The 23,948-nt window shown below is 42.3% G+C and overlaps 1 protein-coding gene across 4 annotated transcripts in view; it reads right to left on the bottom strand.

Moving 5' to 3' along the window:
* The window catches only part of Nbas (NBAS subunit of NRZ tethering complex), a 305,952-nt gene that overhangs the window by 46,783 nt on the left and 235,221 nt on the right, over positions 1-23,948 (bottom strand). For all 4 annotated transcript variants that reach the window (XM_087907244.1, XM_087907242.1, XM_087907243.1 and 1 more), the window contains exons 45-47: positions 7,454-7,672; positions 4,449-4,651; positions 2,214-2,303 (exon numbers count right to left, since the gene is read on the bottom strand). In XM_087907244.1, coding sequence (XP_087763370.1) covers positions 2,214-2,303; positions 4,449-4,651; positions 7,454-7,672 — 512 coding nt within the window. The remainder of the gene's footprint in view (positions 1-2,213; positions 2,304-4,448; positions 4,652-7,453; positions 7,673-23,948) is intronic.

The following is a 23,948-nucleotide window of genomic DNA, read 5'->3' on the forward strand; positions in this document are numbered from 1 at the left end:
TAGGAGGGGTGGCTTTGCTGGAGAAGGTGTGACACTGGGGGTGGGCTTTGAGGACCACCTCACTCCTATTCTACTTCCTGATTGTAGATAAGATCAAAGTTCCAGCTTTAGTACCAGGCCTCACTGCCTCCTTTACTACTCCCTGCCACAAGGGTCATGGACTCACCCTCTGAAACTGTAATCAAGCCCCCAAGTACACGCTTTCTTTTATAAGTTGATTTTGTCATGGTGTCTCTTTACAATAACAGAAGAGTAACTAAGACAGAAATTAGTACCAGGCACTGGAATATTACTTTAATAGGCCTGACCATGCTGTTGTTTTGGAGCCAAATGGAAGACATTGGGACTCTGAACTAGAAAAGTGATTGAGTACTTTAAGTAGAGCTTAATGGACCACCCTAGTAGGAACTTGAGAGACAGAAGTGCAAAGAACAACGTAAGTAGTGACACCCAGTTCAAGACATTTTGGAGAGGAACAATATAAGCAATAGTAATATTTTGACAAAGAATGCAGCTAAATTTTGGTCTTGTCCTAATAATCTTCCTGAGACTAAAACTGAAGTTTTTGGACTAATATTGGCAGAAGAGATTTCAAGACAACTTAGTATTGAATGTACCATGTAGCTGTTCACGATCACCCTCATATAGATCTACAATGAAAGAGAGTAAGTAGGGCAAAAGAAACATCACATGTATAGCTCAAGAAGGAAAAGGGAACCAGGAAATGTAATGTTGGAACCAAGTCTTATTTTCAAAGAGACAAGAAGTATAATGAAAGGCCTAAAGTTTAGTGGAATAAAAGGCACCTTCAGGGCAGGACTCTACCTGATCAAGCACGCACATTGTAAAAGCAAAATGCCTAAGGAATCCTTTCCTCAAGCAAGGGCAAGCTTATTCAACAAGGCTGATATAAACAAATCAAAACTTATGCAAATTTAATTCAAGGAGGGGCCAGGCTCCACCCCAAGCTGGCTGCATCAGTGCCCTGCTTCTGGCTTCAAAGTCCTGAGAGATACAGGAGTAGAGGGGTTCTGGAATCTTCTTCCACAGTTAAGGAAGGCCACTGAGACCAGGTATGTGCCATTTTGTGAGGCTGTGAAGGTAAAGCCTGGATTTTGTTAGAGACTTCAAGATGTTGTAGATGTCAGAGCCATGAGAGATCTGTCAGGGAGAGCTGCATACAGGGATTGGATCTCGCCCAAGAGAGACAAATGTGTTGCAGTCAACAATCCTGGAATGAGGGGAAGATCTAAAGAGCCATCTAATCCCTCCGACATGGGACATGGAGTTTGGAGCTTCCCATGCTTGGTTTTGGTACTGCTTTGGTCCATGAATGAAAAAAGGAAAAAAAATAAAAATAAAAGGAGGACATGACTACTTCTAAAATATGGAAAAGGTAGTTATTATAGATATAAGGAAGAAAGCAGGTAAAAAGTTCGGCTGTATATGGACAGCAGACCAAATCAGACCATGAGAGGAGAGAGACCAAAGCGGCACAATGAGAAGCGCTGGGAGCTGCCACAGGTACTGGGAGAGCCAGGGTCCGCTTTGATGTGTTACCCATTTGTCCTTGGTTTCTGCGACCTAACATTCCAATATTTCTGCACTCTGAGCCCTTTCCTCAATTTTAAAACAGTAATTAATGAACATTCTTATGCCATTGCATGTTGCAAGCAGGGAATCTGCTTTTTGATTTTACAGGAGTTTGTAGGTTGAGTCTCAGAAGACATTTTGACATTGAAACGTGTTCAAACTGTGGAAAACAATGGATACTTTAAAGCTGGACTAAATGCATTTTGCAATATGATATGGCTACAAGTCTATGGGGGCCAGGGAGTAACATGTAGTGGTTCAAATAAAAGTGCCCTCCACTGGCTCATATATTTGAATTACTGGTCCCCAGTTGGTGGACTGTTTTGAAAAGGATTAGGAGGTGTGGCCTTCCTGATGACCTATGTCACAAGCATGCCCAGTCTAGCTCACTCTCTCCCTCTACCTTGCAGATTAGATGTAAACTCCCAGCAACTACTCCAGCACCTGCCTGATCACCTGCCTGCTGCCATGCTCCTAGCCACGATGATTATGAACTAACCCTCTGAAACTGTACGCAGTAAAATGCTCACTTTGGTGTCTGTCTCTTCACAGCAATAGTAAAGTAACTAAAGCATGAGGAAAGCCATTCAGTGGAGGTGGACAAGCAGTCCTGAGCTTACCCGTTGTCCACACTGGTGTGGACTGCCCCAACAACACCTTCCAAAATCTGGAGGGGGTCACGTGGCCCAAAGAGTTCAGCACTACTGCCACTGTGATGAGAAAGAGAATAATTGAGTCAGAAGGGGTCAATCGAATCCTCAAAATTACACTTTGTATTGGCACACTCAGGGGACCCAGGTGGATTATGGTGTGGTGTGGTGTGGTGCTCCCTCACCGCTCTGTGCTCGAGGGAAGTGTTGAGGATGGAAAAGTTGGCTTCCCTTAAGGCCCTTCCCTTAAGATTTAATTCATGAACACCTTTCTACAAGAACAATTTAGCCAGATTTGTCATTCAAAAGCAACTGAACACTTAAGCATTTTAAACATTAAATATATTAATATTCTAAATCCGCCAGCTTGGGGCTTTTACAAAACAGTATTTATGCAGTAGACCCCTTTATCCACACATTTTTACATAAAGGCATTCATTGCAAAAAATCATTGGTTTGATTTGACTTTCCTGGTCTTGCTACACCATCAACACTGGGCCTTCACTGGGACTCTTCCTGGATATCCCATTGCTGGCCTCTGTTGTAGAGATCTTCAAGCCCTGGGTCCACAGGACTGACCCCCTCCCCCACATCTCTACTCCCGCCCCATGTTCCAGCAGATTACAGATGGGTTTCTATGATGAGATTCTCTTTATTTTTTTTCTCTTAAATTTTATTTTCTTTTATTTTGGGGTTGATGGGTAGGATTGGGAGGCATAATGTTAAAATGTTAAAGACACAAAGAATAAATAAAAAGAAAGTTAAAGAAAACAAAATAGAACAGTATTTACACACTGACTAGAACTCTCACAAATTCTCAAAGTACAAAGGAGGAAAAAGAAATTTTATATGTATTTCCAGAATACTTTTGGATTTAAACCACCTGCTGGACTTAGTTACCTCCAGGTCTTTGTCATTTTGTGCTTACCCCCACTAAACTTAATTGAGGTACATGTAGGGGCCTCCCCTAACAGTGTCCTTGGCCCCGACAGTGAAATAGTTGATCTTTCCATGATCCTGAGCCTTCTAACACTGAAAGTTTTAAACTCACATTGGTCAAATGTCTTCAGTGCACTGCCATTAGAAACAATCTGATCAAACAGATAAGATCCGAACCAAGTCTCTAGGAGTAGAGATGCCATAAAGGCACTCATTTTTCTAAATGTTTATTTTATAAGCTTTATCTGGTTAAGAAACTATAATTATAAACTAAAAGGTACAAAACATGGCAAATAAATATCTGTTATCATTTGGCAATGAGTGGTTCTTCTAAGTAACAGCAGAGAAATCACAACAGACTAATAGAACAAAGCGTTATTAATGTGGAATTTGTTATTTCTAAAGTGAAGTGCTGCTGCATTCCGTCTCCTCTGCATAAAATTACTAGGTAGCTCAGAGCACTAATGTGAAAACTGGATGAGGCTGGGGTAATTAAACTGATAAAGGCTCATTTGATTTCAGTTTAGCTCAGAAAACTGACATGCATTTAATCAAAAAGTTCCTCAAGAGCAATACAGAATTACAAAGAATGCTTAAAAGGAGAATAAATTAAATACAACTAAATCTCTTAGCCTAATTACATTATTCACAAAAAGCGCATGACGCCTCGTTATTCGCTTTAGCTTCACTTTTCTCCTTCCCAGCCTTCTTGTTTGCTGTGCACTAAAGGGCCTGTGTGGGGACAGGAAGCAAGAACTTCTCCACTGTCAAGCTTACACCACTCATGACAGGTAGACGATGCCCCAACACAGCCAGCGCCTAACTTCTTCCCTGGATCAGTCTACTTGAGTTCATCAAAAGATCCGCTTGGACACCATTTCTCACTGTCTCCAAGAAGGGGAATTAGAAAAGGAAGGAGATGAGTAGCCACATTGAAGCCACGGGGCAGTCTGGCTCTTGGCTACCCACTTCACATGACATTTGGCCTTTCTCTTGCCTCTCGATAATGTGTAGCGGTGAAGGAGTCCAACCAGGAATTGACTTCATGGCATGCTATATATATAATACCAAGAAGGACATATTCATGGTTCTCCATTAAGAGTTTGAATATGCTAGAAGTAATCGCTCAGGTTTGTAAAACATTTGAAAATATGATATACTTCTAAATGCATGAGGAGGGTTTAGCTCCATAAGGACTACGGGGTGGGTATTATTATTGGTGAAATACTACCTGAGGTCTTCTGTAATTGTTATTTTATAGCTTACCTCAATGCAGAAATTATTTTTGTGATTGCACTATGTACTACATCCTTGGGTGAGATGTCGATAGGACCAATGGCCACTTCTAGCAGCTGCTGAATCATCCTTAGAGGCTGGCCATCTAAACACATAGCTACAGCTTGCTCATGAAGTTTCCCTTTTTCTGAACGGGATAGATCGTAGAGGTAACTGTATTTCTGTAGTAGTTCCTGGGGGAAAAAAGCAATCAGCACTGAAATTTTAATAAGTTAAATGTGTCTACATACACAAAGTATATTTTGAAGGTCCACAAACAAAATATATTCCTATCATCAATAGCACACCAAGGGACAAAAGGGTCTTGTGAACAGAGGGTGTTGTGAATGCTACCAAGGTCCAACCTTCCACAGTTTGGAGAGACTGGAAACCAGGTTTTGAATCAGCAAGAAAAAAAATATATAGATTTCTTTTCTGAGGGATAAAAGCTTCTCTTCTATTTTATTATTCTTTCAGTTGCTTGTTCTACTCTGTTACCTGTTCTGTTCTTCTACCTTGATTTTTCCCTTCTCTTTTCTGAAGACTTCCTTCTCCACTGCTTCCTGATGCCTCCCTTCTCACTACTTCCTAGTCACTTCCTTCTCCACTGCTTCCTGATGCCTCCCTTCTCACTACTTCCTAGTCGCTTCCTTCTCCACTGCTTCCTGATGCCTCCCTTCTACTGCCCGGCCCGTCTAACTATCTTAACTAACCATCCAATTCTTAGCTTTCCAGTTACGTGAAGTCCATTATTTACAGCTTCTTTTAGCTATGATGCACACTGAAACCCACAAACTCATCTCCCAATATCAGAAGAACTTGAACTAACTCTTAGGACTCAACTTTCCTAATCATTAACCTAAATCACAGTGTATACGGCCTTCAAGAGAAACTCGTAAGTCCTAGCTGCATGACAATTCCTTGTTCCCATTTTCTATCTTCTTCAGCTCCTGCTTTATCAGGCTGGGGGCAACACTATACCCTACCTATATTAATTATCCCACTAAACTAACATCTATCACAATCCCTTACTATGTCTGTTAGAAACTCTTAATCAACAAAATTCTATTTAAACCAACACTATATAAAACCACTTCAGTTAAACAGTACAGCTTAAGAGGAAACTATCTTCATAATAATCCACTGGTAAAAATGCCCAGTGCAACAGGATATTTCCTTGAGGTAGTCACACTTTATTAAAGGCAGTGGGGATCTCCTTTCCTCACCCCCAACTCAGCTATGCCATGCCAGATACCAGAGGAAAATGGCAGTGGTAAATGTAAAGGCACAGCAGTAACAAGAGACATTTGGAAGCCAAAGCCATCAGGGCCTTGCCTATCCAAGATTTACCCATCAATAATTTGCATCCTGGTGGGCCAAATTCCTGAATTCAAGTGCTACCTGCTGCTCCTCTGACATGGCCACCAGCAAGGGATTACATAAAAATCAGGCCATTTGCAGTGTCAGGCACAGACAGAAGGGAAGCTGAACTGCACTGCTTTTACTTAATTCTGAAGCATTACAAGTGTTTTGGACAACAACTACATAATCCCTGTTATATAGATGGTATTTAATTAAATATTTCCAACAATAATCCTACAAGTATGTTTTATTAGTTCCGTCTCATCCAAAAAGTAACTGAAGATCCAAGTCACTAAACAACATGCCTAAAGACACATGGCTACTCAGGAAAAGAGCTGAGATTAGGACTTAGAAGTCACCCCATGCTGTATTGCTTCTCTTTAAATGTATCTGTAAAAATCAACATTATAAGAAATAACTGAGGAAGGCAGCCACAGCTGTAGTTTCCAGCACGTTGTGTGTGGTCACACATATTGCACAGGGCCACTAGACAACAGCACCGCTTTCCAGCTTCTTTCTGTGTAGCTTCCCTGATAACTGCTGGTTGTTTTTGTTCTGTTGGGGGGCCCGCCTCCCAATTCCCAAGTAAACACATATGGAGGCTTATTATTACTTATGACCACCTGGTCTTAGCTTGGCTTGTTTCTTGCCAGCCTTCATTTAAATTACCCCGACAACTTTTTCCCTCTGGGTCTTTCCTTTTGCCTACTTGCATACATCTCACTTTCACTCTTACTCCACGGCTGGTCCAGTGTCTGGCCCCTGAATTCCTCCTCTTCTTGTTCTATCTGCTCTTTCTTCTCTTCCAGATTTCTCCTTCTATTTATTCTCTCTGCCTGCCATCCCTGCCCATCCTCTCCTGCCTTGCTATTGGCTGTTTATCTCTTTATTAGACCATCAGGGGTTTTAGACAGGCAAAGAATCACAGCTTCACAGTGTTAAACAAATGCAGCATAAACAAAAGCAACACACCTTAAAATAATATTCTGCAACAGACAACCCTGAACAATACTTCAGTTTTTAAAACCTCCACATGAAATCTGAACATTAGCAAAATTTCAATGAATAGAATACCAATTTTTATTATGATATATTGTAGTGGCTACACTTAAATATAATCTTTTCAAGGAAAATAGAAGAGTCCTTGTGGACAAAGTGAAAGGCTGACTAGGATGTGCCAACCTCCAGGCACAAGGTAAATGCATAAGAATATAAAAGTGAAGACCCAAGGACTGCTTTTCACGTCTACAGTCCTAACAGCACACTGTTCCAGCTGGAGCTTCACTTCCCACAGAGGACGCTAAGGATAAGGCGGTGAGACCTTTTAGGGGACATGATCCAGGGAGAGGACGCTGAGGAGCACAGTGGGACTCCTGTCTCTCGTCTCTGTCTCCCTTCTTAATGATGGCGGGAGTGGTATGCACCATCACAGCTACCACAGGCCTTTCAGCAAAGAGGCCAAGTGCCCACAGACTGAAACCTTTAAAACCATGGCAGGAATAAGGTCTTTCCACTTATAAAATTCACGTGTCTCCTCCAGGAGCGAGGAGCTAACAGAGTTACAAATGTGGCTTTGAGGTGAACAGAACAGACATGGCGCCACCCCCAGCCATCCCCAGGTCTGTATTTCATACCTGCTCACTGTTCTTCAGACTGAGGATGAAGCTGTGGTTGAGGGTTTCCAGGTGGGCAAGTGATGTCTCCAGATGAGCCAAGGCATTTGCATAGGTGACCTGAGATTCGCGACCTTCCTGGGGGTCATCTTCTGAATTTCTTTTCCTTGGTTTCTCTATGAAATGCCTGACTGTCTTAATGGCCTTTCTGGTCATCTCTTCACGTGCTTCTACAGATAACTTCAAAAATGCAATAAAAAAGTCAGGAATAAAAGCCAGTATTATATTTGGTACATTCAGTTGGAGTTAAAAGTTAAATTTTAACATAAGTTAACCAGCGGTCAGCACTTCCACTGATTTGTTTTGGCCTGGATTTTCTTTCCTCCTGTGGAGGAAACAAAAATGGTGACATACTATTTCTTCTACTCAGTTGTAAAGACAGATTGGAAACCATGCCAACAGCCAGAGAAGGTTAAGAATGGAAAGGATGAAACTAGACATCACACTGACTCTCGGCCGAAGGGCAAAGACACGGAGCCATTTATAGTTAGAACTTCCAGCTCTGAGCATTTACTCACTGTCAAGTAAAAAATTAAGACCCATGGGCTGCTGGGTGAGCTGGTGCATGTCAGCAACCCAGCTCTTTCTAGGTGGAGGCAGAAGTATTTTAAGCTTGAAGCCATCACGGGCTACATAGTAAAATCTTGTCTCAAAAAAAAAAAAAAAACCAAAAACAACAACAACAAAACCTCCTAAAGCAATTGAGATGGGTTGGAAGATAGAGGGAGAAACACAGACACAGAGTCATGAAGATTTTTAACTAGAATAAGACTACAAAAGGGAAAATTCAAAATCAATCTAGTTGACAAGAATAACAGTAACTAAGTTAGAATGCATTAGTGGTCAGCATACTATACAGTTATTAAAATTAGAACTCTAAAACCAGTAGAGCAACTTTACAAAGTGCTTCCATAAAACATTAAATTTTAGAAATCAGAACAGAAAATCATCTGTACCATAATTATAGTAAAATTTAAGTTATATCTATACGCAAAACAAATTTTCCCATATATTCTACATTTTCTGTGCATATAAACATGTCTATAAAATAACTGCAGAAAAATATATCTGGCCATTTACATATATATAGTACAAACACATATTACACCTAATACTATATCTACTAATATGACAAATCATTAGTGACAAAGTGTGCAGGTTCTGAGCAGTTTTCCCGCCTGCCTTCCCGGTTGTCTACCAGTGCTGTGCTCATCCCCTCGTTCCCACATGCGGCAGGCAGCTTCTGCATTAGGCGTACAGCGTACAGGGTACAGGACACAGGGCTTATAGTTTCCTATCACAGTCATCTCATTTCAAGAATACAAAAGAAAGCCAAGCTTCCCCCTTGGCTCCTCTGAGCACCTCTAGGTGCCTGCAGACAAGTTCCGACACTGTCTCCTGTTGACCACCCAAACCCATTTTTTCTAGATCCTCAAAAGGTCTCAGTGTTTTGTATTTTTTTTTTTAAAAAAGATAGTCTTTGATAACATCTTAAATTTCCTGATTACTTCTTAAAATTAGTCAGTGATCCATTTCTGAAAGACGGAAGTAAGGTTAAAACGCAGGCACCAGTGATTACACGTCAAAGGCGATGTTCCCTAACCCAAACTCCAGGCTATCTCAGACGATTAGTTTGAATGTTGACATCTGACCTTAATTCTGATTAAAGTCACCTTGGTGGACACCATTTCCTGCTCTGAAATGCAGCTTCAAAGCATATTCGGCAGTCTCACTTCCCCCTGGGTTCTGCTAAACTGATGGCAGGAGATCCACAAGCTTCCAAAAGTGGTTCTCAACCTGTGGGTCACGACCCCTGGCAAATTTCTATGTCCAAAATTGACACTGTAATTTATATTACAGTTCATAACAGTAGCAAAATTGCAGTTATGTAATGGCAACAAAATAACCATATGGCTAGGGTCACACAGCGTGAACTATATTAAAAGGCCGCAGCAGAGGAAGGCTGAGAACCGCCTAACCAGACAGGATTAACTGTGGCATTAGCCCTTCCTCTCTGTCAGTGCGGCGCTCCTCTCTGTGGTTTAGAACACAAGACAGTGGGTTGAACAGATGGTTCAGTTGTTAAAGGTGAAGCTCAAAACCAAAAGTATAAGAAATACAAGAAACTACAAGTATGCCATATATGCTTGCTCAGCAGACCTTCCCCTCCTCCACCCTGAGCATGCAAAGTCAGCATGGGAAAGTAGAGAGGAATGAAACTTGAATCCAATGCATGAACAGAGCCCATTCAAGAGGCTGAAGCATGAGAACTGACAACTCGAGCCACCTGGCCTCCTCCCTAAGACTGTCTCAGAGAAAATACAACACGGAAACCTGGAATCCACACCATGTGCCAGCCAGAGAGTGTGTCCTGACACAGACCACACGACTTCCTTCTGGCCCCCTCTGCATCCTAGGTCTGACACTGCCACTGCGACAAAATCAAGGCTGAAAAACAGTGCTGTGGGTCTCTTCTTTCAACTCATTTATGCTTTTTGCCCCACAAACGGAACTGGAGAATTATCTGAATATGCCACTTGCCTAATAGTCCTCAGCCTGGTGTGCAGTAGAGGGAAGTCTGGAGTAAACTAGCTAGAGGATAGGAAAAGGCAGGGAGTTATGTGTGGAGGTGGGAGAAACAGCAGGGTCCTGAGCACGTAGGTCCGGGTAGATGGCTGACAGCCAAGGTCTCACTGACAGTGACAAACGCTGGGATGAAGGCACAGGTAACTGGGAGGGAGTAAAGTCAGGTAATTTATGTCTAATATGTACTACATAGTCCCAGCTGTCTGATACCTTCACAAAGACTTCTAAGCTCTAGTTCCTTCATCAACAAGATGTAAACACTGGTATCTAACACATACAGTATTAAGCAATTAACACAGTACATAACACAATCATTATAGTTCAGAGCCTACAGAAGGAGCTCAATAAATAAGCCTGAGTTTTACTCCAACAAAGGCCATCCTCCCTACCCACTAGCTTTTCATATTCCTAGTAAACTTCTCATGTAACACTCCTATACAACCCCCTTTAAAATGAACTCATCAAGTTGCATAGCATGAAACTTAGGCTAATTCCAAGATGACTCATATTCCAGACTCCAGTCACATGCAGAGTCTGTAACTCCCGGGTGTCACTGGTGCCTCGGTGGGGTATTTGCTCCTTTTTTTATGGCAAGAGAAATCTCTACTCACACTTCAACAGCAGACACATGGAGTCAATCTAGATCCAGCGGCTTCTTCAGCTCCCACTTCAGTCTACTGAAAAGCACTCTGCTCTGGAATCCATGTGCAACCCAGTTTCTTAAGTGAACAGTAACCTGGTGTCCCCAGCGTCACCAGCACTGTCTCTGCACGACACACTCGCATACAATGTGTGGCGGTTGCCCTGACTGCCGCCAACAGCTTAAACTCTGATCCTCATACTGCAGCATTATCACAAAACGCATTTTCTTTTTCCTGCTTTAAAAATTCTGGCAGTGTCAGATTCAAAATAACTATTTGAAAATAACTAAATAGCACTGTACTTAATGTGAATAAATAACCTAAGGTAATTTTTCTGAGCTATTTAGGACTGTAAGAAACAGTTCTATGCTAAAGAATGGAGGGTTTTTATCCCACCGTACATTTGACTTAACTCATGGTTTCTCCATTTGTTTTATAAGGACAAGTTCACCAGGGGATACTTCAGAGCCTGGTTAGGAACTGGAAGTTCACCACTGATCCTTTATTTAGACATTTATTTTCTTTACACTTTATTATGATCAAGGGGATAGGAATAAAGGGAAAAATGAAAATTACCATAGTAAAAAATAACAACTTCTTTACTGTACCTGGTAGTCACTCAATATCTTCATTATTAAAATTACTTTTGAGGTCCATCAACATGTCATCAATACAGTTTTAACATGATAACACAGATAATATTTTTTTACTATCCTCTGTAGTAATAACTGCTATTAAAATAATGTAGATTTTGTGAAATTAAAAAAGGTAGCTAGCAAGGACAGGTGAGATGGCTCAAGTGAGTGAGGGTGCTTGTGGTTAAGCCAGCATTCAATCCCTAGAACTCACAGAGTGGAAGGAAAGAGCTGGGGGAGGGGAAGCTGAACCCCTCAGGTAGCCCTCTGACCTCCACATACACACAGTAATAACTGTAAAAAGCTTTTAAAGGTAAATGGCTGAGTTTTTTTTAATTACTGAACAAAAATGTACTGATAATATGTTTTCAGGTTTCAAAAAAATAAGGTTAAAAGCATGAACTCGGCTCATAAAGAAAGCATGTGTGACCAGAATATGAGGAGGAGAAAGGGTTGAGGTGTCATGACATCAGCACACTTTCCCGGATCTATGTTTAGAATATGCCCGACTCTAGGATTGTCAGGTTTCACTGTCGGTGCACTGGGAGACACCATGGCTCTCCTGGAGAGTGCTGCCACAATGCTAACTTATCCCCTAGTGTGACGGATGGCATGCCCAGCAGACACCAGCATCCCTTCTACCAACTGGCCTGGTCAGCTTCCTTGCAGTTGGGATCAGCCATATTCCAGTTAATGAAATCTGACCAGACGTGACATATGCCATTTTGAAGGAAGGCAAGAAAAACACGCATGGATCATGATTATCCATTCTTTCTACCTCAGCCATAGCAGCTAAGGAGCATGCAGGACTTATGTATCACTAACACAAGATGGTAGGGCTCCCACCAGCATGGGCCCTGCATGATTCATGGTATAGGTCTCTTATTCCATTTGGACAAGGAAGGACCATGAGTCTTTGCACTGCTACTCCACTATAAACCTCAGCTGTTTCTGACAAACAACAGGTGATAATAGTAATGCCACGGGTGGTTTCGTTACCAAGTCAGACACTGTAAAATTGTATTTACATTTGGGGTGCAGCTCATATAGCATATATCCACATAGTATGTCATATACCATATAGTAGTTCTTATACCATATACCCATAGAGCATATCATATACCATTTATCCATACACCACATATCATACACCACAAATCCATATAGTGTAGCATATACCCTTTATTCATACAGTATATCATATGTCATATATTTATATGATATAACAGAGCATTTATCCATATAGCATATGGATATTAATGAATATGGAAGTCTACAGAGGCTGGAATATCAAATCAACATTAGCAGTATGTGTTGGATGTTACAGGATTCTATGGTCAAATACTATAAATAAGAAATTAGATCATCAAACTATTATCCAGATTATATATAGGAACCGAACAGAGTAGAGAAATATCACAGAAATTCAGGGCTTTAGATGGTTAAACAATTGTTATTCACACACCAGTGGTAGAAGATAATTTTGAGAAATCTACAGACAGCAAATGGCAGGTAAAATCCTAAGAAGATTAAAATGCTTCAGGGGAAGATAAACCAAGGGTGTGACACTTGCTGATTCTTTTGCAGCAATCCAACTAAGGATATGGATCACTGCGGGAACCTGATAGCGATCCAACTAAGGCGGTGCACTGCCACAGGAACCTGATAGCGATCCAACTAAGGAGGTGCACTGCCACGGGAACCTGACAGCTTGAAGGCAGCTCCCTTTAAACTGAGAGAGATTATGGACAAGAGGATACATCAAAGACCTATGGAATAGAAGAAAATGTCTCAAAACAAGTAAGCAAACCAAAGACTCTAAAGATGGCAGCTTGTGTACACGTTGCTAATAGGTATCAAGTCCACATGAATTCAGCTAAGTTTCTGACATGGCTATACCTGCCACAGCTACAACTTAGATGCTTGTGGACATCTCAAATGTTCTGAGGCTTTGACCTTGTCCCACTGTCTGAAGGAAGAGCGCACATTTTCAAGGACTCAGGCCTTTCACAGCACTACACATGGAACTGTGGAATGAGGTAGGAAGAACCCCACTGAAGTGGAAGGAGGGAGTAGGGTCACAGAGACAAAGACGGTGAGACCCAGAATGTGGGTCTAGACTAATTAAGGACTACAGCCCCACTTCAGATAGAGAAGTCTCCGAACCCCACAGGCCAGAATGTCCAACTGCCAAACAGCGTCTAATGGAGCCATCTATGTGCCGGTGGGATTGGGGCAACACTGCAGAGCTTTGACCACTGAGTTCCTGGTCCAGATCAGATTGGATGGGAAATATGACCCACTGGGAACTACCTTGGCAAGCATCACTTTCTCTGACCTCCTTCCTTGTCCTTCTAAAATCAGTTTAGAAACTCGGCTCTAGGAACTTTCCTGACCCCTGATGTCACCTCCATGCTATTCGACTCCCTCTATGTGGCTCACAAGGACAGTGTTTTTACCATTGAAACAATGCCCTTCAGGATAAAAACTGTTTATTAAGTTTGTGTCCCTCCATGGTAAAAGAACTACAGTGAAACTGCTTAGCAGCTCTGATAAACAAGCAGGAGAGAAAAGGACCTCTAAAAAGTACAGTGTAGCACCATGTCCCCTAAATACTCATGGTCCAGAATGCTCAAACGACTGCAAATTATCAAGACTGTGCAAGAAGACAAGAACTACAGAAAGAACAGCTTAAAGGATGTGACACAATGATGCAACACCATCAGGACAGTGACAGGCCAGAGGGATCAGAAGTCACACGGGAAGAGTGCAAGCATGGCCAACTGGCAATGTTCCATTTATTTATTTACCTGACAGACATTTTCCAAGACACGGTGTTCCTTTGTCTCAGGCAGGGTACTGGTAAAACACAGAATTAGATCAAGCCCTTGCCCCTGGCTATGTCACAGTCTAGTTGGAAACATGAAGTACAAGGCATTACAAAGAAGCATGGCCACTACATAACTGGGGCAGCTATAGGGAGCTACTGAGTCTTTAGAGGAGCACTCCATCTAAAGCGAAGCCAGGCACCAGCAAGTTCAGGAAGGAGCTGCTGGAGAGAGACCTTCCGAAGGAGAGGCCAAAGAGCCAGTGGGAACTCAGGCAGAAAAGAGGATCTGAAGAGGTCACCAGTCAATACCACACAGGCAGCTACAAGCACACAAGCTTGGCTGGAAAGCAGGGCACAACAAAGACATGCCAGAGAAGAGGAGGAAAGAGACGGGGTGACATCACCAGAGCCCTAAGAATCAAGCTAAAAGCACTGTTCTTAGATCTTGATTCCTGGGATACAGAGAAAGGAGCTCTAACAGAGAAGGCCACATCTAGTAGTGGGGCTTTCGGGAAGTGGCTTGATGCAAAATTCACAGGGACAGCACTGCAGGTACCTTAAGGCTGAGAAACCCCGCCGGAAAGACATGCTTTCAAAAGTGAGCCTGGCTGACTTTAATATAAAGCTGGCATTCGGAAGAAAAAAAAAGGCAGGGGGAGGGGTGCTTAAGAAAACCCAGTTGCTTCCTATGGCGGAAAACTGGGCTTGGTGTTTCCACTGCCAGCAACAGCTCTATAAAATATTAGGAAAGCCACAAGAAGAAGTTTTGTACTCAGATGTTCTCAGCACCAGTTCATTTGAAATTGAATACAATTTATTTAAGTACTATTGCATAGACAGTCTTTCTTTTCATGCTCCTATTTGTGAGCCCACCTCACTCCTTCCCTCTCTTCCTCCTTCATGTTTATGCTCAACACTGTAACACTGACCATGTGCTAGGTCCAGCCTTGACACACAGGGAAGCAAGTGCAATCTAAGACATTCTACCTTTGAACATGCGTGCTAAAGCAAAGACGAGGTACAATTAAATATTTATAAAAGGTACAGGAATATAAATGAAGTATGTGGATAGTAAAGGAGAAAAAAGTCTGCCTTAGGAAAACAGAAGTCTATAAAAAGGAGGCAAGGGCTGACCTAGGACTTGATGGGGACAAATCGCTCGGGGGAGCAATGGGAGGGGTTGACTTTTGGGTAGAGAAGCAGATTAAGAAATTAAACAAAGGCTAGTGTAAAAGATCAGGGTCTATGATCATTACTCCTGCTCTTTTACTGAGCTCTAGAACACCCTGGGGAGATAATACACTCTCAACAAAAACACTGGCTCACTATTTGAAGGAGCCTCCTGGGCACAGAAATGGATGCAAAGCAGCAGCTGGCAGCACATTAGAGGAAAATGGGGGAATTGGTTTTCAAAATATCAAAATATCCCCCAAAGTTTGATCCTCAAACAGAAATACTATTCCTATGCCAGTCTCAATCCCACACTATCCTGGAAAAGCTCTTGCTAGTATAAAGTGTGTTTGCGTGTGTGGTGCGTGCGTGTGTGTGGTGTGTGTGTGTGTGTGTGTGTGTGTGTGTGTGTGTGTGTGTGTGTGTGTTAGAAGAGAGTCAGGGAAGGCTAAGGCTGCCTCACGGGAAATGTTGAGCAATTGATACTTTCTACTCCGGCCAGTGGTCTTCAGCTAGGAAACATGTGCTCCAAACACACACCCAAAAGAAATACAGATTATAAATGAATTGATGCTGAATCTGATCTCACTCTAGCAATAAGTGATAGTAACCCAAGTACTCACAGACTAATTAAGACCAATATTAAACCCCACCCACCTCCTAAGATGTATACTTGAAATTTCAATTTATTTAACAGCAAAAATTTAGCTTACCTATGTTGCTCTTATTAAATAAATACAATAATTGTAGTATTAGCTCAATACAAAATTTTAAAAAGAAAATATTAGAGGCTGATGGTCTCAGAAATGTTTCCAAGTTAATTTTTATTGATATAATCACATCTCATACAGAAAACAGACTCAAAAATCACCATGCTGCATGGTGATGAAATCATATGAAAGTGAAAACCACAAAACTCTGAGCACAAATGACTGTCTAAATCCTGACCAGACCAAACCCTAGCATGGCTCCGAAGTTTCAGCTCATCTCTCCCATGGAGGGTCCTATGGTCTAATGACAAGCTCAAAGCTTCCAGCCGACTCACTGTTGTTCTAGCCCACACCTTGTGATAAGCTCATGTAGCCCTCACTCTCAAGAGACATTCCTTAGAAGCGTGCAGTTATAAACCCTTCCCATTTTGCACTGCAACTCTCCTAGCATCCCGCATCCTCTCAGGAAACATACTGCTTCCCTGAAACATGCAAGGAGGCAGCTCTTATCACTGGCAGTCCTTACAGGCAGCAGAAGGCTCTGATGTTGTTAGCCCTGCTTCTGAACAATTACCTCTGTCAAATAAACAAAAAGTTTGTTTCCAGTAGGCAGAGTCAGGTGGTGTAGTTGCTCCACCCTTGGCTCCCAGTATCCTCAGTACCTTCCTTCAGTCTAGAGCAGCATTTGAACTCCTCCGCCTGCTGTGTAGGCAAAATGGAACGCAATTTCCCCTGTGCCCATCCTTCTGTTCGGTATTACCAGATGGAATCTATCTTTACTTCTATTACTCACATTCCGGCTTCACTTCACTTGGACGAATTGGGGACAGTCTGAGAAGGGGCACTTATCCTGCGTGTCAAAGATGCATTTGTCCTTGTACAGTAAAAGGATAGGTAGATCCTAAATTTCCATTTGTTATACTGCATAACAGTTTCAAAGGAGAGGTCACTATTTACAATATGCTGGGACTTATGCCCTCTTTGTAGCCTGCTCTAAGCAGGATAAAATTTTTATACATCCAGCAGATGAGAGGGTAAGCAAGTCATCTTAGGATCCCTTAGGTACACAGAACACAGGGCTCAGATACATTTTGCTAATGTATTGTCCCTTGTGTTGAAATCAGCTAAGTCTGACTACAGAGACATCTATTCCTGGGCACACTGAGTATTATGCCAGGGTGGAAAGGACACTGGCAAAGTAGAAAGACACCTTGTATTGCTGAGCTTTTCCTGGCTAATTTCAGTAGTAATGGAAGTGTGTGACAGCTCTGGGGACCCAAGTATCTAAATGACTCAATGACTGACCCAGTGGCAAATGTGAGAGATGGGAGGGATTGCTTTGGGACCCAGGGAAAGTCTAGATGGGATGCATGGAGCTGAAGAAAGAAGGAAAGGAAGCCTGGACTTCAATGACATGTGTAAAACACCTGAAGGATAGCTTAAGCTAACTCCTAGGCATGTTTTGTTACTCAGCCACTTGCCAATTAGTTGCATCAGCAGCTTCAAATATTTTGTTCAATATCCAGAACAAGAAAGACTGTATATCAAAATTCAATTAGAGTACACATATATTCAGAAACACATGCATATATTAAAAGTAAATAGAACTTTGATGAAGCATAGAACCCCTGAGATGAGATGCAATATGATAACTCTTGTTCTAATCCAGTCTGTGCTCTGTTTGTTGTTTTGTCTTCAATGCTAACTACAATGACTTAACCTAATTACCAGACCTGCCGATGCTTTATAATGCATAATTTTAAAATACGTGTAACTGGGCTCTTGTGGCAGAATAACTTATAGGAGCCAGCAAACATGGGGCTACAAAGGAGACAGCAGTCACTTCAGCTGCCTTTAACAGGCTTGATTAATCACTTTCTGCTCTGCCCTAGCCAAACACCTCATCGCTCTGTGTGCTGCTCCCAAATGCTACATGTGGTTTTAGCACAGGACTAGCTGTAGGCCACAAGAGCAGGACCAAACTGAGTCTCCATGTTACAGTATGTTAGGCACTAATCTTAAATTTCACACCACACCACACACAGACACACACACACACACACATGATAAAGCAGCACAACTGTAGGTAAACATTAACTCTGCATTACTAGAACAAGTCAGATATTCAGACAAAACACAGATACCTCTGTCACATCCGTGTATGATTTAAAATCATTACCACAGCTGTGCTCTTTTGCCTTAACTGTCAATTACTTATATAATAAAAATGAATCCAAACCACAGAGGCCATTTTCTTTGCCCTTAGCCTTGCACAGTAAGCACAGAAACAGGGTTGCTCTTCAGCAAACTGCATCATTATCCAGTAATTGCTCAGCCATCTTTTCATGAGTGACTTATCAGAACCAAGGGATCTGGTAAACGCTAAACCAAAAGGCAAGGCGTTTTGGCGTGATTGTTTTGTGAATAAGTGGCTGTCCTTTGCTATAGATTTTTGTTTTGCTGTAGCTAACTCCCTTTCTGTTGCTGACTTGGGAATTAATTCCCTAGTTCAGAACAGTTTCCCACTGCCAGGCCTTGTTCCTCTCCCTTAGGTAAGTGCAGAGATCTGCCTTCCTGCATTTATCTTTATCACAGCAGGCATTTGGGTTCAGGCATAGAGCATCCCTTAAGATATTCACAGATATCCAAGGACATAGAATTATTACCTGCCCAAGCTGCTGTTCTGGTTTTACCCCCACTTAAAAGATTCCTAACTCCATATGCTTACTTTCACCTCAGGTACAGATAATTTTGGTTCAGGACTCTCAAGGACAGCAAAAGAGATAATTAACTGTAACCCACAACACCCATGATCAGGATGGTTGATAACAGCACAGCCCAGAACCGATAATTTAGAGGCCTGGTCTCTTCTTCTCTTATAGCAGTAAGTCTAATTCTAGACCTAGGTCTGTAGAAACTGCAGTATCTGGTGTACGTGTTATCTGATCAAGAGCCATCAGCGTACCCCTGATTGTTTATGTAGGTTAGTTGTTTACTTGATAGCCTGTATGTATACTGGGAGAAAAGAAGTGGCACACTGATTTAAATGACTGTGCCCTATTCCTAACTTTACTAGAAATAAACCTTTTAGCTCTTTCTAACCACCTAAAAATGTACTACAGCACACTAACCTTCCCTTCTAGAATTCCCTGATGATTTAATTCCTTTCTTAACTAGCTATCTCCATTAAGGAGTTTACCTGTTTACCAGATCTCTCTCTCTGTCTCTCTGTCTCTCTGTCTCTGTCTCTGTCTCTCTCTCTCTCTCTGTGTGTGTGTGTGTGTGAAAATCATTATCTGATTTCCTATGGGGCAAAAGAATTCCGGCCATGGAACATGCTGGGGCTGGAGATTTGCTGGTTTTAAGGGTTTATATGACTGGGAACATTTCTAACAGGTAGGACAATGAAGAACGATGTAGAACAAAAGAGAAGAAGGAAGAATAAGGATTGAGAGAAGAATAAAGGAACATGGACAGAAAACTCCCACTGTGAGTAGATTTCTTACCCTAAGATCTTTAGTCTCGGATTTTTAGTCCCCTTTAGCTATTTGTGTCGTCTTTAGTTGAACCGTTACACCTTCCTACTTATTTTTACTGATCACTTTCGTCAGTGCCTTACACTAATACATTCGTCTGGTTTTCAAGAGTTTGAAGACCATCTTTAAGTCAATGGATGGAGCCCAATGAGTGTTAGAAATGAGGCAACGAGAAGCTGCAAACAGTAACATGCTTTCTATTGTTGCTGTACACACACAAGGAAACTCAAAAGCATTCCCTCACACTGTCCAGAGAACTTCCCCACACGCACGCGAGTGAAGCTTACTGCACCATTTAAAACCGTCTAATCAGGCGCTGCCTTTTTAGAGCTGAACTGAAAGGGCAATGTTTTAACTTCACAGGAAGAGGAATAAAGAGGTGAATCACCAAACACCTTACTGTAATAAGATGTTTACACCTTTTACACACACTCTTTTATATAGCCTCACAATAGTTGCTCATGTTTGTCCCTCTTGTCCCTCCCTCCCTCTCTCTCTCTCTCTCTCTCTCACACTCACACACACACACACACACACACACACACAGGCGTGTGAACGCACTCCGTGTCTCTATAAGTGCCCCTGAGCCACGTGGAACCGACTCAGAGCTAACATTGGTAGGTAAGCTCCGGCAATCCAGACTTAAGGTAATGAGCACCTGGCACCCAGGGACACGGGATGACCGAGGGTATGGGAGGATGCACAGTGGGGACTTCCTGCTTGTTACATGCATGTATGTGTGTGCCTGCTCACACTATATCTCTTTGAACACAAGTTAGAAAGCAACATCACTCATTCACCGATGGGGTAGAGTATCCTAGGACTATTAGCAGCACAAAGTCTTATGATGAGGCTAAGATGACAGACTACAGCAGACAGACAGGAGGCTCCATTACAGCAAATACTACTGAGATAACTAACCAAGTCGTTGGCCTCATCTCTGAGTCACATGAGCTGGTAATGTTTCCATCAGCTAAAGGGTCGTTTTTATCAGATGTATACTTGTGTCTAAAAATCATTCTCAAATTGATGTGTATTCACACTGTAGAGATGAGGCCCCTTATGTACAAGGGAGAATGTTACCTCAGCAGAGAAAGTTTGCCATTTGGACCTGGATGAGACTTAAGGTCAGCTTCTGACAGGACCATACTATTGTGTATCTCAGCAACTCAGTTCACCAGACTGAGGGGCTACAATGTTAAGTATGAAACTTCCTATGCATTCCTGGGTCCATGTAAATTTTAATAGATTTGCTCTATACTCATGACAATGTATAAAACCCATGCATTGATCCCTCAGGCTTTTCCACATAAATATGGCATGTAGAACCCATCAGGGGAACTGGACATGAAATGGCCTCACTGTGGTTAAGGAGCTTTGCTGAGTGAGTCAGCTAACAGTGTTGACAAGACAATACAAATTTCCTAAAGGGCAGTTTCTAGAAATACAACATAAGGGCATATAAACAGGCACATGGCTGTACCACAGTAACAACCACAGCCGAGCCACTCCCGAATTGTCCCATCAAATTCTGTGATGGCCTTCACAGTGGGGTGTCTTGGTTTCCAGATTGGTGCTGTATGTTCCCTTCTTCAGTCAGCACAGAGTCACTCCCGAGGTGAAAGTCCAGCAATCTACCTTAAAACTCAGGTCTAGTCAATCACTCCCATGATGAAGTCCAAACCTTTAAGTCAGCCTCCTCCTCTGCTCTCTAGCGTACAGCCCTCTGACTCCACTATATGGTATCTATCCGTAGTCAGCTGAAAGTCCTCGGTTATTTCTTCCTACATTTGTCTGGAATACACCCTCTTCAAGTCGTCCTGCTGTGGGGCCCATGGCAGGCACAGCACGCACACAGACTCAGGAGCAATACCTCTTCTACAATGGCGCCCTTCCTGGATTGTCTCAGGCCCGACTAACTCAAGTATTAACTGCTTATACTTTCTTCATCCACTTAACACCTTTACCTACGAGTGCTCCCCACGACCGCCAAACAAGTAAGAACAAGTGGCACCCCAAGAGCTGAAGTTCTGAGGGTTCTTGCTCATAACCTGGCAAAGAGCTGCAATTATCTGGAAGGACAAAACAGGACTTTTATCACAAATTCCTTCGCTGCCCAGGCTGGGGGATATATTCATAAACAGCAAACAGGAGATAAATCTGGATGTAAGTCTGCAAGGCAGCAAATGGCAGAAGGGAGGCTGCAGGATGAGCAGAGTGGAGCAGAGAGAGGCAGGCCACTGGAGAGTCAGGGGTGCGGACTGATGAGGCCTGCCAAGGAGAGGCACAACTTGGGAGGGCGTTATTTCCAGACCTCCTGTCCCCCATTGCTCCTTTTTATCTTAAATATGTTTTAATATTGGCTGTGTATTATTCTGAGATTTATTTACTCCTCTGTCCTTTCAAGGATTTATACCACCATACATTTAAAGCCTTTAAGCTTCATGGGAAGGGGGCTGCAGCTCTTTCCTGCCTTATTAATAAAGACAACTCCAAGCATGCATTCCTCCAGAACCTCTCCAGGGGTAGGGGGCATAGCCATTCGTGATATATGGTGCACACGATTGCTGACCAATTTCCCATTTCTTACTCAATTATCACCATAGTCAATTTGAAATGATTTCCCAAGCAAAAGCAGAGAATGAGTTCAGCTTTCTAGCTGGGCAAGGAATTATGATCACTCCAGATGCACCTCTATAGCCAAATCGGCAAGCAAAGGAAGAATGCAATGTAAGGCTTTGAGGCAGGCGTGGGTCTGCGTCCTGGCCTGTCACATCTACCAGTTAGCTAACTGCTCTGGGTCTCTTTCTTGCCTGGTAAGGTTAGAGATGGGCATGTGTGTCCACTTCTCCTTTAAGCTCTAGGACCACAACTGGTGTAGATCAGGCTCTATGCAGCTGCACTTGGCTGTCTTCTACGGAAAGTTTGCAATACTCAGAAGGAATGGAATACACTTTGAAGAAGGCAAGAGCAGCATGTCACAAACAGGCCACCTGTCTGGCAACAAGAATCCTTCCTATTGTGACTACAGGTGAGAGGGTATACCTTAAAAGTCCATCATCCAGAAGCAGACCTAGGAAGAAGTTGGCTTCTGCTGCTACCTGCTATAACATCTCCCACATAGAGGCCAAGAAATTCTGTTAAAAACATCAGTTTAGATCAAAGCCTTCAGTGGCTTCTCCTTCATTCAAACTTCTATTCAAGCTGGTAACCATTTTATCCCTCTTTGACCTCACCTGCCCCCATTACTCTTCTCTTTCATTCTACATCAATACACTGGCCTCCATTTTCCTCAAATAATCCCAGCATGCTCCCTGCTAAAGAACCGACAGCATACCCATCTTCTCTGTGCTCAGCAAATCCTGTACTGTGGCCTTACTTCACCAGTCTTTGCTTGGATAGCTCACACTGAGGTCTTCTTTGAACATCTTACTTGACAGCGCAGCCCTGTTGCCTTGCAGCCTGAATCTCTCCTTAGTTTATTTCTCACTTGTATCCATGATTATTTCACATGTCTGAATGTAATCATTTTATATTGTAGTTTAGTTCCTATCTCCCACTAGAGTATATTCCTAATGCTAGAGATGTTTGCCTATTCTGTTCAGTGACATATGCCAAGCATTGAGACTGATTACTGATGTGTAGGGGATATAATCTACTAGTGCATTAAAAATTATCTAAATTTGAAGCTTAAAATCCATATTCCACAGGAGCTTCTATGAGGCATAAATCTGGAAATGGCTCAGATTTAACTTCCATCTACCTACATGACTGGTATAGAGAAAAAAACCTGACCCCATGCCTAGTCACATGGTTGCTGCCATCCTGCTCTCTAGTCATGGGGTTTCTTCAGTAAGCTGCTCAAACATGGCAGCTAGGTTCCCCAATGTGTGTAACATAAACAGAAGCTCAGACTCCGTATAGCCTGGGTTTTAACATCCTTCTCATCTTGCTGGCTGTCACTTTCACTCTATTTATTTGAGGAACATCAGCAAGTCCTACCCACTTTCTAAAAGTGGAAATTACACAGTGGCTTAAATCCTAGTGAGTGATAAGCAGAGGCTCATCTTGGAAACTCCCACACAGCGATCCTCATTGACTCACTGTTCAGAACTAGGAACAGAACTCCAAGGTCGCAGGATATTGCCTACCATACACAAAGCCTGGGAGTCAAGTCACAGTATTGTTGAAAAGTTATTTATTGAATGGATGAACTAAGCAATAATATACACTTGAAGAAAGGAAAGACTAGCCAAATGGAAAACCAGACCGACTTCTCCAAGAACCTACATACAATGACAATGATGACAACTGATGTGGGTGTCCTTCTGTATATGTGTTACTTTCA

Source organism: Myodes glareolus, chromosome 6, assembly GCF_982192425.1.
Source record: "Myodes glareolus chromosome 6, mMyoGla1.1, whole genome shotgun sequence".
NCBI lineage: Eukaryota > Metazoa > Chordata > Mammalia > Rodentia > Cricetidae > Myodes > Myodes glareolus.